At 66.6% G+C, this 19,234-nt stretch overlaps 2 protein-coding genes across 15 annotated transcripts in view; one reads left to right on the forward strand and one right to left on the reverse strand.

Moving 5' to 3' along the window:
* LOC309859665 (maestro heat-like repeat family member 5) overlaps positions 1-9,082 on the forward strand; it is a 66,306-nt gene extending 57,224 nt beyond the window's left edge. For 4 of the 6 annotated variants that reach the window (XM_082720615.1, XM_082720617.1, XM_082720620.1 and 1 more), the window contains 9 exons: positions 1,500-1,637; positions 2,009-2,123; positions 2,903-3,046; positions 6,489-6,665; positions 7,161-7,316; positions 7,917-8,039; positions 8,201-8,303; positions 8,539-8,613; positions 8,861-9,082. In XM_082720615.1, coding sequence (XP_082576741.1) covers positions 1,500-1,637; positions 2,009-2,123; positions 2,903-3,046; positions 6,489-6,665; positions 7,161-7,316; positions 7,917-8,039; positions 8,201-8,303; positions 8,539-8,613; positions 8,861-8,958 — 1,129 coding nt within the window. In that variant the 3' untranslated portion in view covers positions 8,959-9,082. The remainder of the gene's footprint in view (positions 1-1,499; positions 1,638-2,008; positions 2,124-2,902; positions 3,047-6,488; positions 6,666-7,160; positions 7,317-7,916; positions 8,040-8,200; positions 8,304-8,538; positions 8,614-8,860) is intronic. The other 2 variants (XM_082720618.1, XM_082720619.1) reach the window with 2 other exon arrangements.
* A 2,264-nt stretch (positions 9,083-11,346) lies between these two features.
* PTP4A3 (protein tyrosine phosphatase 4A3) overlaps positions 11,347-19,234 on the reverse strand; it is a 31,795-nt gene continuing 23,907 nt past the window's right edge. For all 9 annotated transcript variants that reach the window (XM_082720684.1, XM_082720689.1, XM_082720682.1 and 6 more), the window contains exons 2-6: positions 16,953-17,812; positions 15,067-15,159; positions 13,302-13,432; positions 12,764-12,838; positions 11,347-11,865 (exon numbers count right to left, since the gene is read on the reverse strand). In XM_082720684.1, coding sequence (XP_082576810.1) covers positions 11,748-11,865; positions 12,764-12,838; positions 13,302-13,432; positions 15,067-15,159; positions 16,953-17,057 — 522 coding nt within the window. In that variant the 5' untranslated portion in view covers positions 17,058-17,812 and the 3' untranslated portion in view covers positions 11,347-11,747. The remainder of the gene's footprint in view (positions 11,866-12,763; positions 12,839-13,301; positions 13,433-15,066; positions 15,160-16,952; positions 17,813-19,234) is intronic.

Raw genomic sequence — 19,234 nt, forward strand, 5'->3', positions numbered from 1 at the left:
CAGCTGGTCTGGGGGCTGCGTGGATTTTGGGCCGCACATGTGTCTGGGCAACGCCAGGAGTCCTGGCTGGAGGAGGTTCCGGATTTCAGGGTCCTCTGGGCGTGCCGATCCACCCGAGAGAGCCCAAGTCGGCCAAACGCCGTCTTCCCAGAGCCCTGGTGTGGTTGCTGGGGCAAGATGACCCTGCATGCGGATGGTCTGGGCGCCCACGTCCCAGGAGCTTCCAAGGGTCAACACGGAAGGGACAGCGCGCTACTGCGCCCTGACGTCCCCTTCTCCCGAAACTGTGGTCACTCTGGCTGAGGCCGGTGCCTTGGAAAATGCTGCTTCTCAGGGGCCTCTCTCATGGTGACATTTGGGGTTGACACCGCCAGGGACCCTGATGCTGTGGAACTCCGTCCCTTGACCCTATGTGTAGCTCAGAATCATGCCTGGTCCCAGCTGATGGCCTCATCCTGGGACCCGACTCACACATACCTGGCGACTCGACCCGTCACGGGAAGCTGGGCAGATGTGACCCAGCACAGGGTGACCGGGAAGGGGGAACAGGCCACTGAGGGGGGCCGCCCTGCTATCCCGGGGCCTGTGTTCTGGGGTCCTGTCCTTGCGTCCTGCCTGCAGAGCCGGGGGCAGCCCTGGGCCCGTGACCAGAACATCAGGCCGGCTTGGAGCCAAGGACCAAGCTGCCCTGGCAGGGCCGTGTGGCCAGGGCAGGGCCCTCATGCCTCTGGCAGCTGACGAGCATGTGGTCAGGCCTCACTTTGTCTCTGGCATCCTTTCCTGGGTGCGCACGTGCCTGGGACCAGTGGAGACTGTGTCCCCTGCGTGCTGTCCGGGAGGCAATGCACACTTCCCCGGGCTTCTGTGGTGCCATACGCCCAGCCCTCCTCTTTCCTCCCTGCAGCACCCTCTTCGGGTTCTCAGCCCCACATTTTTTTTTAATTTTATTTTATTTATTTGACAGAAACCACAGGTAGGCAGAGAGGCAGGCAGAGAGAGAGAGGAGGAAGCAGGCTCCCTGCTGAGCAGAGAGCCCGATGCGGGGCTCGATCCCAGGACCCTGGGATCATGACATGAGCCAAAGGCAGAGGCTTTAACCTACGGAGCCACCCAGGCGCCCCCTCAGCCCCACATTTAAACAGCACCATCCCCCAAGCCTCAGCCAGGACCCTCTCTACCCTGTGACACGGGACCCCCAGCCCTGTCCCCAGAGCTGCGGCCTCAGAAAGCCCTCCATGGACGCCACCGGGTGTCCCCTGAGATGCTCAGACACATCTCACACTGCCTGTGCCCCAGGCCGATCTCACAGCTTCCCACAGTGCCCCCCGCTCCTCAAGGGGTGCCCTCTGCTCTCCGGCCCCAGCCACTAACCTAGAGCCCAGGCCCGGAGGCTGAAGGGGCTCCTGCTGCCCCTCCCCCAGCACAGCCCCCACCCATGCCAGGCCTCCCCCCTGCCCCAGGAGGGGCTGGCCCAGTGACCGCGCCCCCGACCCCTGCAGCATGTCCCTGGAAGCACTGAAAAGCCTGCTGTCCACCACGGGGCACTGGCAGGACTTCGCGCTCCTGGAGCTGCAGGACGCCTGGAAGCTCTTCACCACCATCCACACCTACCCGCAGGGCGTGGGTCTCCTCGCCAGGTAGGAGTGGGGCCAGGCAGGGGCAGGGCCTGACCCAGGCCACCACCTGTCCCGGAAGCTGGGTGTACCGACCACGGTGGCCACCAGGGTGCACCCGTGAGCACAGCCCCAAACGCTCGCGTGCGCCCCGGCACTGGGAGCCCGCGGGACAGGAGTCAGGCCACCAGGGGCCGGCCGCTCGGCCTCCCACACATCCAGCCCAGGCCTGGAAGCCAGTGGGCGGCCAGGAGGTTCAGAGGGGGATCCCACACTCCCAGCAATGGGCGCCCACTCAGACGCAGCCCCCGCTGGGCCCGGCTGCGGTGGCCGGTAGACTCCGGGCCGCACCCCCACACCCAGGCCCTGGCCCTGCTCTCCTCCCCTCGCCCCAGGGCCATGGTGCAGAACCGCTGCCAACAGATCAAGGCAGTGACCAGCCAGCTGCTGCCCCGCCTGCAGAGCAAGGAGGAGCGGGAGAGGAAGGTGGCCATCCTCATCCTCACCGAGGTACGGCCTGGGCGGGGAGAGGGAGCCCCTCGGACACAGGCTTTTCCTCCTGCTGCCTCCGTGCCCCCATCAGGACCTTGCCTGGACGGAGGCCCCTCCGGACGGCCCCTCCTACCCCGTCCATCCCCCTTCTGGCTCCAGGGCGGTCCACAGTCTGGAGCTCCTGGCTGGGTCCCCACTTCTCAGGCTCCCGTCAGCCTGTGGCCTGGGCGAACTGTCCCCACCTCTCTCTCTCCTCCCGGGCCCGACCCCTACAGAGCTGGTCCGTCGGGCAGACTGAGCTCAGGTCCGCCCCAGGGACAGGGAAGCCAAGAAAGCCCTGGTTAAAACAGGAGAGGCGCAGGGGTCCAGCAGGTGTTGCCCTGAGGCGAGGGCCACGGTGGGGCTCATGAGGTGGGGCTCAAAACGCCTGAAAGCCCCACGCCGCTCCCCACCCCCCCCACCAGCAGGACCGTCTGAGCCACCCTCCACAGGGCTCCGTCCCCAGCTGTCCCATGGGCCCAGCCACAGCTGCACAGGGGCCCCAGCCTTGCTGTGTGACATCAGGCAAGGCCCTTCTCCCTCTGGGCCTTGGTTTCCCCAGCTGTACTTGGAAAAGTTGAACCAGCATGGAGATGGGTTTCAAACCCATGTTAACCGAGACACCCAGAGAGTGCTGGTAACCGTCCTCCGAAAACCCCTGCTGGTCCCTGGCCCTCGAGCCTGGCCCCCAGATGCAGATGGAGCTCCCTATGAGAACGTGGCAGGCCTGACCTGCCCGCCCGTGGGGACGACCCCAGTTCCTCTACAGCCCCACCATGATGGAGGTGCTCCCCAGACAGGCTGCCCAGACCACGCTGGCCCGAAGCCTCAGGGACCCCAGCCCCGAGGTCCGCGTGTTGAGCCTGCAGGGCCTAGGAAACATCCTTTTCCACCCAGAGAAGGTAAGGGCCGGGGAGGGGGGTGTTGTCGCCGTCACACACCCGCCCCACCAGAGCAGCTGGTGCATGGAGTACAGACAGGCCTACTGGGTTGGAATCCTGGCTCTGTCCCTTTCCGCAGTGTAGCTGGGAACACAGGACCCCCCCCCACCGGGCCTCGGTGTCCTCATCTGTAGAATGGGCTTGGTGATGGCCTCTCGGCAGGGTTCTGGGAGGGGTAAAGTGTCTACTCCCCTGGGACGTGTCTCCTTCCATACCCAGCAGAGAGACGGTGCTATTGCAGACCTCCAGGGGCCAAGGAGGGGGGTCACCAGGAGTCACCCAGAGAGGAGAGGGGAACTTGCAGAGGGGAACTTCCCCTGAGAATCTCGGGGCCCAGCCCTCTCCTCTGCTGGTGACCCATTTCCCCATCCCCCTCCAACCCCCACATCACAGGAACAGCCCCCGTCCCGTGAGGAGCAGCAGGGGGCGTTAGCAAAGAGGCAGAAGAAAAGGGCCACGACAGTGCCCCAGGCCACTGGCCGTCCCGCTGGAGCCCTTCATTTATGACTTACTCTTTCATCATTTTCATTCACTCTTTACATGTTGCGCACTCACTCAGTATTCACATTTGCTCCAGCAGTCATTCACTCAGTCACTCAGTCGGTGGGTCAGCTGGTCCGTCCGTCATCCGTACCTCTTTCTCCAGCTGTTCCTGCAGGCAGGCAGGCAGTAGGAAGTCTCCTGGTGCCTCTGTGCCCTGCACTAGGTGGGGCCCCGTGGGGAATGGAGAAGACAGGCAGGAGGGCTGCCGGAGCGGGACGGTCAGGGCCAGGGAAGGAGCATGGCTCCCAAGTGCGGTGCGGGCTGCTGGCCGCCGCGGGGCTGGGGAAACAGATGGACCCAGAGCACAGCTGGCCAAGAGGCCTGCTGGAATGGGGCCAGGACCAGCTGAACTGGGCAGCGATAGAGCAGGCCCCAGGGCTGAGGGAGGATCAACAGGCACTGCCCCCACACCAGAGAGGTGCCCTCTGCCAGGACCCACTGAACTGCTCCACTCCCCCACCCACCCACCAGTGTGCGCCGTCTCAGCCACCTGTCCACCGTCACACACAAGCAGCACTAGCTGGGTGGTGGTCCACGGCTGAGGAGGCCAGAGGGGCAGCCCACGCAGAAGACCCAACTAAGTGTGGCTTTAACAAAACGGACGTGCGGTTTTCTCCCAGGGGCACGGACAACCCCGTCTGCAGTCTTGGGGAGAGCAGGCTCCTCCTGGATTGCTGTGCACCCCTGCTCCCAGCCCCAGGTGCTGCCCCCGTGGGAGGGTCTGCACGGCCACCACCATGCCCACCCCAGCCAGCAGCACACCCTACCCTTGGAGGCCACAACCCACAAGGGCTTCACTCCCTTCTGCTCCAGCCAATGGGCCAAGTGGCGGCGCCTCAGGGAGATTCCATCTCCTGGGCACCCGCGCGGCCGCCACAGCAGGAGTCTTGTGCTCGTTGGAGATTGTCTGAAGATCCCATCACCATAATGCTTGCTGACATATTCCACCAGAAACCGTACAAACATAGGCATGGAGTCAGGCGGCCCTCGAGGCAGCAACCCCCACCAGCCAGCCGGCAGTATCTTTGCGCAGGGCACCTGTGACCTCCCACTGCAAGACCCTTTATTGGGCCCATCCACACACAGGTCTGGGGACTTCCGTCCTCCTGGCCCAGGACTCCCAGCTCGCTGGTCTCCCTCCCTCCTTGCTCCCACACCGTTCTCAGCTCTGCCGGTCTCTGCTCCTGTCTCTGCTCCTGTGTCTGGCCTGGCGCTGGATCCAACCCCATCACTCCTTCCCATTCCTCTGCCCTGTTCACCGCTCCCTTGCTGGCCTTCCCCAGTCTCTAAGTACCATCTACTGGCCGACTGTCCCCAGATCCATATCCCAACCTCAGCCCTGGACTCAAGCAGGGATTCACTGCTCACGTCCAAGCCGGCATCTCAGACTCAGCACGTGCACCACAAACTCCTCGCCCACACCCTACCCCCGCCCAAACAGGTGCCTCCTGCAACCCTCACCTCAGCTGGAGGGGACTGCAAACCTTGGGGCCGTCCGGGCAATGAAAAAATCCCAAGCCAACCCAGAATGCACCTGTTCTTCCACTGCCCTGCCGCCAGCATCTCCCCCAGACCACCGCACTCCCCCGTGCCTGGCCCCAATGGCCTCCCCTTCTCCTTTGCAGTGTAGACTCCCCCCAGCAGCCAGTAGGCTCCTGTCATGAGCTCTGCTCACAAACAGGGCAGGTGTGCCCCTGCCTCAGGACCTTTGCATGTGCTGCACCCTCTGGTGCAATGCTTTTCTGGCACCTCTGTAAGAATTCTCTCCGTGGTGACCTTCTTGGTGACACCTTCTCCTATCTACTTCCTTAAAATTAAAGTTCTGTAACCACCGCAACCCCCACAGCCTCCACCACAGCCTGCTCCCCCTCCCGCCCCCACCCTGCTTTATCCTTGCTCAGATTGCTCACCACCCTCTAATGCTCATTGTGCTGTGTGTGCTTCGTTTATTTTCTGGACCTTCCCATTAAACCCCATTCTGGCTGTTCCATCCACCGCCAGAACCCCAGTCCTACCTCAGCACCCTCACTGCACCCAGCGGGCGCTCAGAAAGAGTCAGTTGCTGTTAGCTGACTCATCGGCAGAAAAAGTTTACTATTATAAACCAAACAGCGCTCAGGAAGCCAATGACATGGCCTAAAACTTGTTTTAAAGCTGTAAAAATCACTCCGGCTTTCACACACTGTCACTGAGAAGGGGCCCGATGGCGGGAAACATCCTTCTGCTGACATCTTGCCGTCCAGACGTTCATCGGCACAGTCCGTGAGCACCACGACTGCAAAGATGGGCAGACAGAACGGGCTGAAGATGGGCTCAGCCTTTCACAGAGTAGCGTCAATGTGGGAAGTGGTCACTGTGACGGAAGGAGCCGGGAGCTCCGTCTGTGCACACCTTGTCTCGTCCTGCCCCACAGGGAGGCCGGGCACAGGGGCGGAGGCGGGGTGAGGCGGAGGAAGGGGAGGGAGGTCTCCAGCACTGGGCGAGGGGCCTTCTGGGCAACATGGCAACAGGAGAAAGCAGCAGCTGGGAGCCCACTAGCGGGCGTGGTTGATATCCCTTCCCCCCAGGAGGACCCCCTCAGAGAGGAAAAGCCCAGTCCATGCCCACACAGCTCCTGGATGGCAGACCGGAGCTAGAGCACAGGGCCCTGTGCGCAGAGCCAGGCTGGGATCCCACCAAGGTTGGGGGCACAGCGCCGGCCAGGCAGCCGGGGTGGGCAGGTGCCCAGGCCAGGATGGGGGCTGGGGAGGGGCTGCGGAGGGAGGGGCCCAGGCGGTTCCAAGTGCAACGGCAGGGCTGGGGTAGGGCACAGGAGCCACCAGTCCGGCGCCCTTAGCCCAGCGGCCCCTGCCACCCCTAGGGAGGCCTGCTCTGCGGACAGCTGCCGCCCTTCCTCGACGGCTTCTTCCAGAACAGCGAGCAGGTGGCTGTGCAGCTCATGGGCACCGTGTCTGACGTGCTGCACCGCCTGGGCACACACGGCGCAGCCACCCAAAGCCTCAGGGTCGCCATCTACGCCCGCTCCTTCTTCGACGACGTGAGTGCCCCGGCGGGGGAAGCGGGGTGCCCCTACTTGTGCCCCTCCTATGCCTACACCTGGTCTTCCAAGGCAGGGGGATCCCCAGCTGCCCTGCACCTGGGCTGGGGAGACGCCCCAGGGGGATACCCGGGTGTGCCCCAAGACACCCGCGCAGAGCCGGGCCGAGCCAGGCCAAGTGGCTGCCAGGTGGCGCTCGGCCCCTCTCCAAGAGGCTGAACAAGCAGCCCCCCAACCCCCACCAGCCCCTCGGCCCTGGGAGGTCGGGAAGAGACCCTGAGCGAAGACACATGAGTTCAGGTCCTCCCGGAACGCCTGGAACCTGTCTGACAGGGGAGGCACAGCCCTGCCCCCGGGGGCTGGAAACCTGGGGAAGGGGCTCTGCAGCCAGAACTGAGCCCCATCCCCTCCGCAGGATGGGTCCCAGGCTGGGTGGGGATTGGGTTCAATCGACCCAGGCAGGTTCGGCTGTGGCTCTGAGCCCCCGCCTTGCAGGAGCGGTCTGGGATCCGGGCGGCAGCCATGGCGCTGTTCGGGGACCTGGTGGCCACCGTGGCCAGCAGGGAGCTGAGCGGCCTGCGGGCCCAGGTACACCAGAGCATGGTGCCCCTGCTCCTGCACCTGAGGGACTGCTGTCCGGCTGTTGTCAAGGTCTGCGCCCGCTGAGGGGCCTTCCCCTGGGTGGGGCTGGGGACACACTGGTGGCTGGGGGGGGGGGGGCAGCGGGGACTGAGGCTCTGCCAATGGCAGTGGGGCTGCCCAAGGGCAAGGCTGCTCCCAGGGCGGCAGTGTGGACCTGGGGTGGCTTCCTGGTGGGCTGAGGTCCCACACATGCACACACACATGCAGGCACATGTGCACACACATGGCTGTGCGGTCCCTGGGGGTCTGACCCGGCCTGTTCCGCTCACGGCTGCGTCCCCGGCACCTGACACAGGCTGGGGCTTGGGTCATTCACGGAACACGGAGAAACGGTCGAGCTTCTCTGTGTGCCAGCCGTGCCCTGTGCTGAGGCCAGCACGGGATCCCGGGATCCTGGCGTGGGGAAGAGGCAACAAGCGGCCAGTTCCGGAAGGCATGGGAGGAATGGGAGCAGCCCGGGGCCGGAGTGAGGCTTCCCCGGGGTGCAGGGTGGGGACGGCTGGAAGCACGCCATCGGTCCTCACACCCCGCGTGAAGCTCGTCGGGGAGGGCACAGACCTCCGGCGCTCGCGCCCATGGCCGGTCTCCCTCCCGCGGCTGTCCCCGCAGCAGGCCAAGTTCGCCCTGTACCGCTGCGCCCTGCAGCTCCGGTGGCGGCTTCCGCACACCCTCTTCTGCACGCTGGCCTGGGAGCGGGGCCTCAGCGCCCGCCACTTCCTCTGGACCTGCCTGGTGAGGGACCTGGGGCGCAGGGACAGGCTGCCGTTGGCGGAAGGGGGAGGCGGGGCGGGGGACGCTGGAGCCAGGCTCTCGCAGGTGTGGCCCCAGGGCCGGCAGGGGCGGGGCGGGGCGGGGTCCGCAGTTCCACCCCCACAGCGTTGTCCTCCGGCCAGATGACCCGCAGCCAGGAGGAGTTCAGCATCCACTTGGCGCAGGCCCTCAGCTACCTGCACAGCCGGCACCACCACATCAAGGCCTGGGCGGCGCTCTTCATAGGTGAGCCGGGGAGGCGGGGGCTCCGGGCCCCTCCGGGCCCGCCCATCCCAGCGCCCCAACCCTCGCCTGCCCTCCCGCCCACTGGCACCTGCCAGGCTGCTCAGGTCCGCTGGCAAGAGAGGAGGGGTGGCGGGTGAGGGGCCCCGGCCAGGCAGGACCGGCAGGAGAGGTCTGAGCCCCCACCCCCCACCAGCAAGCCCCCTGCCACTGGCCAGCTCCACTGTCTGTCCCCCAGGCTACACCACCTGCTACCACCCCCAGGCCGTGTCCCAGATGCTGAACAGCGTCGACACAAACCTGCTCTTCTCTAGTAAGCCACCCCAAGTCCCCGGCAGCCCTCCAACCCCACCTCCAGGGTGAGACGGGTGTTCGCACCCACGCACGCCACCCGCGGCTCCCCAGAGTGAGGGGCAAGGAACAGGTGGGGCTGGGGAGGGCAGCACCCCAGGCCTGGGAGGCAGAGGAGGTGGGGTCTGGGGAACCTCCGGCTGCCGCCCCCACCCCTGCTGGAAGGACGGGACCCCGGTTCCCCCCTGACTGTGTCTCCTCCCCTGGAGCTTTCGAAGATCTCAAAAAAGACCCAGAGCCTGGCATCCGGGAATTTGCCGCCAGACAGTGCTCCTTCCTCCAGAAGGTGGCAGCCGGACCGCAGTGACCTCCACCGTCCTTCCTCAGCCTCCTGCCCCTCCCTCGTGCCCACCGACTCAGCCCTGCCCCACTCACACAGAGCTTGGTTGCATAACATTTTCCATTTGAAAGAAAGATCTAGATTCAACAAAGAAGCGTCCCACCTGTCGGCTCCCTGCCCACCACCCCGTGGCCCCAGAGGACGGAGGCAAGCTCGGGGGACACTGGCAGGCCTCGGGGACAAGGGGGCAGACCAGGTCTCCCAGAGACAAACCGGGAAGTCCGTGCAGGGTCCTGCAAATGACAGGTTCTCTCTCCCTTCTCGGCCTTGGTCTCCCCACCTATGAAATGGGCACGTGGGTCCTTCCCTGGCCTGCTGAGGTTCCTCCTAGGGACTCACCTCCGGGCTGTCCCTCTTAGGACCCGCCAGACCAGCCGGCCCCCCTGCCAGCCTTACCCGTCAGGCGCCCACACCAACCCCTCCACACCTTTGCTCAGGAAGCTCTTCCCACCCGGTGCACCTTCCCCACGCGCTCCCACCTGGGGACCCCCACACCCCCTTCTCCGAGGATGAGCCCCGGGCAGAGGGAGCCCCCACCCCGGCCCCTTCTCAGCCCTGGGGCCTGGGCCACCCGTCCCTTGCAGGGGACACGCTCCCAGACTCTCACCCCACCCCAACCCCCAGAATCTGTAAGCCCCTCGGGGCCGGGACACAGCTGCTGGGGGCTGGCCTGGGGGAGCCCCGCCCCTTGGATGGTGGGTTGAAACACTACAGCAACCTTCACAGAACACGAGTTCGCGAGCCGCCTCAGATGCGTTTCATTTGGCAGAGCTGGGGGCCCCCCTCCCCCTGGGAGCCCAGAGTGGGCTGAGATCTGTCCCTCTCTGAACAGAGCGCCAGACGAGTGACTTGGGCGGTTGCCTTTTCCCGACCCCCATGCTGTGACCCCCACGGGTGCTCCAACCCCCTGGCTGGGGCACGGGGTGGTGTGCCCTTTCAGAACGAAGGATTGGGCTAAGAGGGTCCCCTTGGTCCAGCCTCATGGTCCCTAAAAGGACCCCTAAAAGGGGGACTCCGTCCTCCAGCCCCTGCCAGACAGTGAGCGGGCAGGCCTCCTCCACACTGTGCTCCGGGAAGTCCGGCTCAGTGAAAGCTGGAGCCGGTGGGTCAGACCCGAAGCCGACCGAGAGCTGAGGGACGAGGCTGGCATCGGGGAAGGGCCCCACTCCCACCTAGCAGGGTGGCCGGGCTCTGTGGAGCGGGGCACAGCGAGGGCGCCCCATTAACAGTGCCAGTGGTAACAGCTGCAGCAGGCCGGGAGATGGAGGGACGGGCCTGTGTCCCCATTAGCCAACCCCCAGGGCCCCAAGAAAGGGGGGGCCACACAGCGCCCCCAGGGTCCGCCGGGCAAGTGCGAGCAGAACAGACCCAGGCAGGGCACCTGCCTCCAAGCGCATGACAGTGGGCCCTTCCTGGACATGCCTCCTCCCTGCGGCAAAACACAAGGGGCGACAAGTGGGTAGCTCAGGGAGCCCTTCCCCACACACCTCCCCCAGGCTGCGTGCAGGGTGCGGGGTGGAGAGAGGGAGGCTCGGGCCAGGGAGGTGTTGGTGGGGAGTGGCCTGACGCCAAGCCTGGAGCTGTGACTCCTAACACAGCTGCTGGGTCCCAGTGACTAGGAGAAATGCGGCTGGTGAAGGTCCCTGGGTGCTGTCCACAGCTGGGTCACAGGGCCTGGGGGCAGGGGCTCTGGCACGCCCCACCCCCAACCAGGCCGGCCCTGGGCCCCCTCCTCCTGGCCGTGCCCCGCACAGGGAAAGGCCAGCCCCCCGCTCAAGGAGACCTGAGCACGGCAGTCCACACCCCCCGGCAGGCCTGGCCGCCCCTCCTGTACCCTCAGGCTCACTCACCCCATGGGGCCTGGGGTCACCCTCTGCCCCTCTGGCTTCCCCTCCCTTCCCGGGGCCGATGGGATGGTGTGTCCCTCCCCCTGGAGCCGAGCTGGCCACCGCCATCTGCACCCTCCTCTGGGCCTCTAAGGCTGAAATGAAGACACTCGGTGGGGGCAGGACTGAGTGGTCCCCCCACGACACACGGGGCCCTGAGGACTTACCAAGTGAGCCCCACCCTGTCCGGCAAGGGCCAACGCCGGGGACCCGGCCTTGCCTTCTGATGCCCCAGCGCCCCCCAAAATGGCAAGGCACCTGGGCGAGGCCCCATGCAGGCCACATGGGAGTGGGGCTGGCTTGGGCACATCAGGGACATCCCCTGTCCCGAATCTTGGGAGAGCGCGGGGACGCAGCATGGATGCCAGGGGGACCACAGCGCAGCTGGCCAGAAGACCCCCGCCACCCGCAGGACCCCCGCCACCCGCTCCTTCCCACCGGGCCCCGCACCACACTCTCCAGGCACACACACAGCCACGGGGTCCTGCTTTATTGCCTTTGAGGGTCCAGGACGGCGGACGGTCTCCAGACCCAGTAACTGAAAGTGCCAAGGCCAGGTCGGGGCGAGAGGCCATGGAGGAGGAGTGGGGCCCCGTGGTTAGAAAGAACACGTGCTCCCTGACAAACCAGCCTGAGCGGGCCCTGCGGGTGGGCAGGGTCGCCCCAACGGAGCCTCAGAGAGACGGGGCAGGGGGCCGAGGGAAGCACGGACGGGCGCACGGAGACACGGCACCAACGGAGGAAGGAGCCAGCACAGGGCGAGCCTGAGCCGCAGACAGGGGTGCCGAGGGGCCGAGGGCCGGGAGAGAAGGCGAGCCGGCGGCAGTGAGGCGGTGGCCGCGGTCGGCCCGAGGCCCCGGGGGCCCCGGGCTACATGACGCAGCACCTGGTCCTGTGCGCGTGCGGCTCCTTGAACCGCAGCCTCTGCCTGGGCCGGTATTTCTCCAGGTAGGTGAGCTGCTTGCTGTTGATGGCTCCGCGCCGCTTCCTGCGGGGACAGGACAGGGAGGGGTCGCGGGTCGGTGCCGGGTCGGTGCCGCACCGGCCCAGCTCCCAGGATGGCCTCCACCCAAGATCCTCCCTCCCCCACCTGCAGCCACTGCGGCCGGCCCCCTCCTCCAGGCACCCCACGGCGCCCACCCTCCCCAGGCCCCCTTGTTGCTCGGGTACCACCCCACCCCCTGGGCCACAGGGTGGGACTTGGGCATCTCCACAGCCCAAGAGGGAGGGAGGAGGGGGGACTCGGGTGACAGGTGATGGGACGTGTCAGGACGGCTTGGTGGCCCCTCAGGAGGTCATCCGTCCCCACCCACCCAGGCCCTGGAGTGTAGCCGTGGACTTCTCTGGCCAGTGAACCACGAGCAGAAGGGACGCATGTCAGCCAAGCCAGGCTTCCGGAGCCCCTCCGGCCCCGAGACTGGCAACACGGGAGGAGCACTGCACCCCAAGGGCCCCAGGGTCCCTGAGCAGAGCCCCCACACCACCGCAGCGAAGGGTCAGATGAGGGAGGAACACTTCAGAGCTGTGCTCGCTGCTGGGGTTTGGGCCTGCCCGGTGCCACGGCCTCTCCTCGTTCCCGCAGCCACAGGCCACGGAGCCGGGAGCCACGCCTCACCCACACATCCCAGCACCAGGAGCCACACACAGGGACCAGCCCTCACCCTGGACGGCGGCCTGGCTACGGGACCCACATGAGTGCGTCATACCCCCGCGTGAGGCTGATGGGATGGGGGACGTCTCTGAGGTCACCCTGTGGCCAGGGGTCAGGAGCGTGTGCTGGCAAGACACTGGGCCCTACAGGGTGGGGAGTGCCGCGTAACGGCCCCTGAGCCCAGACCCCCAAGCACACACCCACCGCCCTCCGCCCACCCTCGCCGGCCACTCACTGTCGGATGAACTGGATGGCGTCTTCGTACTTCATCCCGCTCTCGATGAGAGCCAGCGCCACAAGCACTGGGGCCCTGGGGGGAGACGCAAGGCTGGGTCACCACACCTCAACACCCCAGCCCCTTCCCCGGACGGATCCCCGCGAAAGGCACAGGGCGATGCCTTCACTCTCACACCCAGCACGAGGCTCCCCCAGTGCAGCCCCGCCCCCGCGGAGGGCACAGGCCGCAGCTGAACCCGACACCTGCTGTGTGGCCCCAGGCCATGTGGTCCTTGCCCTGAAACTGGGGGTGCACTGCCCGGGTCACTCAGTCACCCCTGACGGTGGGGGGGTGGTCTGTGTCTGGGGGGCGGGCTGTCTGTTCCTTCCGGCTCGAGTGCAGGGACCATGTTGCAACCCAGCAGGAAGGGGAGGGGTCAGACTTGGGGAAGGACCGTCCCTGGGGTCACATGATGGGGGTCAGCACCCACTGCGAGAGCGCACGGACCACAAATCCCGCAGTCCGGCGAGGCCCACCCCGTGCCCCCCCAGCTCACCGTCCCAGGCCGGCGACACAGTGAACGGCCACACAGCTGCCAGGGTCATCGCAGAACTTGGCCTTCAGCAGGCTCAGCCAGTCCTCCACCACCTTCCCGGGCGGGGGCGCCCCGTCATCAAAGGGCCAGTCCTGCGGAGGGCAGAAGCCCGTGAGGCTGGGGGGCCGGGGCCGGTCAGCCGCTGGCCCGGACAAGGTCGGCACTCTGGGAAGCACGGAGGGACCCCACGAGGGGGGAGGGACAGCAGGCCCCAGAGGGCAGAGCGCTGGCTAGGCCTGCAGTCCCCACGGCAAGGCTTCTCATGCCTCTCCTGCTGACTTCTTCGGCCCCCTTCTCCAGGAAGCCCTCCCAGAACACCCGTCCTCTTCTCTCCTAAGCACAGTGAACCCCTCGTCCCCTCCCTGCCAGCCCGCGCTGTCACTCCAGGGTCACAGCCTGACCCTCACCAACCTGAGTGTTTCTGAGTCAGCAGGCCCAAGGGGTCTGGGCAGCAAGCGTGGAGGGTACGTGCACCCTCCTGGCCCCAGCCCCCAGCCCCACCGCACAAAGCAGGCCCAGCCCGGGTACCCCCTGGGAAGGAGCGAAGGAAGGGTAGTCGGGTGAGCCACACTGTTCTGGACACTGGATTCCAGATGGTCCCTGCCGGGCCCTTCCCCAACATTCAGGGTTCATCCAGTTTAGGATTCGACCGGTTTTGGAAACTTAGCGGCGCTACTCTCCTCCCCCAGCACTCTGGAAGAGGCGAGGCGAGGCGAGCCTGCAGGCTAAGCCCAGGCCGGGTCACGGCCGTGAGGGCAGAGATGCTTAAGTCCCGGCAAAGGGCGCGCAGGCAGGGCAGGGGGGAACCGGTCCAGGGCCAGAGCCCTCTGACTCCAAGGGTGAGTCCACATGGGCTTGCCATGGCTGCCGGCGAGGCGGGCCCCAGAGGGGAAGCTGATGTCCGGAGGACCTTCGGATGCTAGGCAGGCCGCCGCTGGACTCCCGGCTGCCCCCGCACTCCATGCCTCGGGCAACCCTGCCCTACAGGGGATGTGCCACAGTCCCACAGGCGGCCGGCAGCACAGCCAACCCATCCCTTGCCTGATCTCAGGTCCCCAGAGCTAGGAGACCAAGGAAACAGCTCCCAGGCTCTCTTCCCCACGGCCTCACAGAGTGCTTCCCTGGGGACAGCCCAGGTGTGCCCGCCCGCCCCTCCCCACCACGCTGCCCACCCACGAGCCCCAAACCACAGGCAGCGAGACACAGGGAGCCCCAGCAGCCCGGCCCCGAGCTGCTGGCTGGGAGCCACCAGGCCCCGCTCTTCCCCGCTGCTCAGGACGCCTGTGCAGGGAGGGCTGTGGCCGTCAGAGCTCCAGCCACCCGGTCGGGGGCTGAGTGCTATTAGGAAAGTTCACTCCCCCCAGTGCTCTGGCCCCGGCACCTTCTGGCTGTGGCCTCAGACAGCGACCGAGCCTCAGGCTCACCCTGGCAGAGCCCCAGCACTGGGGGGACCCCACTCCGGGAACCACGGCTCTGTATCCGGCACGTGCACCCGACTCCTGGGCCCCGCTGGCTAGGGACAAGCTCAGCCACTCTAGACATGTGCCCAAGCATCACGCGGCCCGAGCACCAACATGCAGGGCGGGGAGGGGGGCAGGTGACAGGCAGCAAGGCCTGTGCCCACCTCCCAGCGAGGGAGCCCCACACTCCCAGTCCAGGCCCACCCCACACCGCCCATGCCCCCCACCCCCCAGCAGCGGCGCCACCAGAGCCCCGAGGCCCTCACCACGACAGTGATGCCGTCCTTCTCCAGAGGGGCCTTGTCGTAGGTCACGTCACACACTCGCACCACGGTGGTGGCCCCGTACTTCTTCAGGTCCTGGCGGGGAGGACAAAGGCGGGCTGGGCTGGGGCTGGGGGCCCAGGGGTGCACACCTCTGTCCGGGGGCCCCCAGGGCAGGGCCACACCCCCTTAATGAAGCAGGCTGGTCCCAAGCAGAACGGTCAGGGGTGGGCTTTCGGGCCCAATGACACAATGAGAGGACGGGGCCTTCCTGATGCTTCCGCACAGGCCGTCCCCACCTGCTCTCCCGCAATGTGGCTAGGCCGCCGTGAACCCGGCTTCCAGCACATTCCCACCCTGCTCTTGGGTGCTCAGGACCCCCATGGTGCCAGCATCTCCCAGACAAAGCAGGGCAGGACACCGTGGCCCAGGCTGCCCTCCTGGCCAGGGTCTTGCGCACGGTCCCGCGAGGGCCCAGCCCGGGGTCTTGTGCACGGGTCCCGCAAGGGCCCAGCCCGGGGTCTTGTGCACGGGTCCCGCGAGGGCCCAGCCCGGGGTCTTGTGCACGGGTCCCACGAGGGCCCAGCCCAGGGTCTTGTGCACGGGTCCCGCGAGGGCCCAGCCCGGGGTCTTGTGCACGGGTCCCGCGAGGGCCCAGCCCAGCCCCCACACGAGGGTCTGTGGCGTCTCAAAGGGCAGGCAGGCACGTGCTCAGAGGCAGCCGGGCCCTACTCACCAGCGGGGAGCCCCGGGCTACCAGAGGAAAGGTGGAGGCAGCTCACAGCCGGGCTGTAGATATCTACCCTCTAAGTGGAGGGTCCGCTCCACGGGAGCCTGTGTGGGGCTGCTCCCACCCCACCTGCTCCAACAGCCATTCGGGGAGTGCTGAGCCATCACCGGCTGGACCCGCGCGTCATGCGACGGGGACACAGGACAGGACGAGGGCAGGACACCGCCCCCCCAGGAACACAGCGCACAGGAAAGCGGGTGGGGCTCTGAGGCTGCAGGGTCCCCTCAGAATTCCTCTGTGCACACGGCACAAGGGGAGCCCCCTAGCCCAGGGCTGGGCTCTGACCCTCGACACAGACTCCCCTTGACCCTGGTCACACTCTGAGCCCTGACCCTGGTCACACACGGACCCTGAGCCCAGTCACAGGCTGACAGCTGAGCTGCGTCTTTCCCAGGTCCTGCCATTACCTTGAGGGCCTGCGTGGCGAAGAGGGACAGCCCTCTTCTGCAAGGCTCTTGGCACAGTGTCCAGGGCCCAGACCCCTGATGGCAGGGTGTCCCATGCCTCCCTCTATACAGTGTTCCAGGTCCTCTTGTCCCAGCTCCCTGCTTAATGACAAGCACGCATGGGGACTGCCCTCACGCTGCAGAGGGGGGTACTGAGGGTCCGAGACCACCAGAGCACTTAAATGCGGCAGCAGGCTCTGCAAATAGGAAGGCGCTCCGCAGAGGCCGGGCTGTTACAGGAGGGCATGGGGAGAGCTGCAGGCTCTGCAAACAACGTGTGGTCACCCCCACAGTGGCCAGCTCAGACTCCTGCCCAGGCCCTTCTCCTAGATCTCTCCCTGAAGCCCCCAGCCCAGCCTGTCCTAACTCAAGGCCCCTGAGAGCCAGCAGGCTTCCCGCCGCCCGGGCTGGCCGTGGCACGGAATTTCACCTGCCTGCCCCTGCCACTTCAGTGGCCAAGTCTCACAGTGCGACCCTCCCTCCTCCTCCCCGCTCCCACGGAGCTTCCCAGGAACACCCCAGTCTCCCAGCTCCGGGGCCCAAGGGCCAGGGTGACAGTTCTGCCACGAAGCGCAGCGCTCGGCCGGACAGCTCCGAGCCCCACCCCCACCGACTCCTGGGCAGCGAGCCAAGCACCCGCGGGCCCCACTCACCTGGATGAAGGTGCTGAGGGTGGCGTCGGTGGGGTTGTGCGTGATCAGGAAGCGCATGCTCTTGTAGCTCACCTCCACGGGGGCCGGCCGGTTCATCCGCGCCATGCTGCTCCGCGGTCGCGGCGAGGCCCGGGGAGGCGAGGCCCCCACAAGCCCCCGCGCCCCAAGGAGACGGAGATCCCGGTGCTTGCCCGACACACAGAGAGCACTTCGTAGTCCCGTCTGCACAGACACCGTGCGATGCCTGGTGGGTGGAGGGCCTGGGCCCTGAGTCCGGCTCTTCACAAGCAGAAGGGAAGACAGCCCCCAGGGCAGGGTGGCGGCCCACGCCCCCAACGCGGGGAGCTGGACACCGATGAGGGGCCAAAGGGAAAGGGGGACACCCAAACCCCAGCCAAGAAGCCCTCACAAAGCCCAGAGTGAGTCTGCCGCCGGGTCTCTGCCCGGCGCCGTCCGCATCGGTGGACGGGCAAGCGGCGCCCTGCACTCGAAGGCGGGCCCCGGACCCTCAAGGACCAGATGGAACCTGAACTTGAACTGAACCCACAGGGCAGCCTCGGGGTGGGGGTAGGGGTGGTGGGCGGGAGCCGTGGCGGCGGGCGGCTCTGACGCTCGGGGCCTCAGTCACGTTACCCCATCGGGGTACTGCAAGTCCTGGAGAGGGCCCGGGGGCTCAGGCAGCAGAGGCGGCCCGGGGCCGGACAGTAGGGGCCATGGGCGGGCGAGGGCAATGGTGAGAGTGAGAGGCACGGGGGCCTCCTCAGCAGCAGGCGTGGCGGGGATGTTGGGCCCGGCAGTATTCAGAGCGGCCCCCCGAGGCGCTCTCCATAAATCCCAGGCTGGTCAGCAGTGGGCCACGTCTGCGGAAGGACCGGAAAGAAAAGGAACAGACAAGGGGTCACCTGGAGCCCCCGCCTCTGGGGAGGAGTGGGAGCCCATCCTGCTGTCGCTAACCTAGGGCCCTGCTGCGGGACCGTGCTGGGGAAGGGACCCTCGTCAGGCCTCAGTTTCCCCACCTGGGAGTACAGGAAGGAGCGCTCCCGCCGGGGCAAACTCAAAGCCCGGACAGCCAGCAGAGTGGAGTGAAAGGGACAGAGGGAGGGAGTCCAGGGACGCACACCCCAGGAACATGCTGCACCCCAAGGAGCAGATTTCAAGGTCCCCGCCCCGAGCCTTGCTCCCCCCTCTGCCGCCTGTGACCAGCAGACACCCACCCCCAGCCCATAAAGTCACAGCGCTGTGCGGAATTCCGGGCCCCTGTGGAATTTCAAGCCCAGATCGTTCCGGGGCGGCCAGTCCTCCCGGAGGAGCTCAGGAAGGGCTGCCACAGAGCTGGGGCACGGTGCAGCCCCCCTCACAGCTGTGAACCACCTGAACTTGTCCCCCGTGCCCCGTGGGGGTCCCTGGCTCCCGCTGGCCCCCACCCCTGCTGTCTCCACCGCTCACCCACAGGGCTGGCCCGACGCGGGAGTAAACAAGCGGGCTTCTGCCCTCGGGGAGCTCGGGGCAGCAGAGGCAGCCACGGCGGCCAAAGGTCCAGCCAGCCAACGGAGCATGCCAAGACGTGACAGTGCAGGTGGCCAGGAACGGGTCACACCGTGATGGCCTCAGGGAGGGACGCCGCCGGACCACTGAGTCAGCCATCAAGCACGTCCACAGGCATGTCCATGTCCATCTCTGGGCCCCAAAGTTCTCAGGGACCCCAGCGGGACCACCCGGCCCCACCCCCACCCTCACAGATGGGCTGGGAGACCTTGGGCAATCATTGGCCTCAGTTTCCCCATTTGCACAAGAAGTCATACAAGATGGCCCTGTGGTTCCTCAAGCTGTGACCCAATGGTCGACAGACCCCTCCAGCCACCGAATGTGGCCCCGGCCCCACCTACGGCTCTCTTACCTGCTCACCCGGCCGGCCCCTCTGTCCCCCAACCCACCACCTCTTACCTTTGTCCCCGCCCCAGCAGCCCCTTCTCCAGCTGCCCACCAGGCCAGGAGAGCCGTGGAGTCTCAGCCCCGGTGCTGGAAGCCCCCAAGGCCAGGGACCCCAGGTAAGAAGGGACCCGCTGCCCCAGTGTTCCTGGGCTCTGGGCAGGGGCCACACTTCACCCTCTGCCCAGTGCCACGGTCCTGGGAGGGCTCAATGGGGAGTGTCCCGGGAGGGAAAAGGCAGAGGAGCCCGTCCTGGTTCAGCCAGACCCCAAACCCGAGCCACCCCAGAGCAAGCTACAGCTCAGAGTGCGGGCGAGGAAAGCCACAGCCACAGGCGCTCCGAGCACCACACA

Source organism: Mustela nivalis (assembly GCF_964662115.1).
Source record: "Mustela nivalis genome assembly, chromosome: 2".
Taxonomy (NCBI): Eukaryota; Metazoa; Chordata; class Mammalia; order Carnivora; family Mustelidae; genus Mustela; species Mustela nivalis.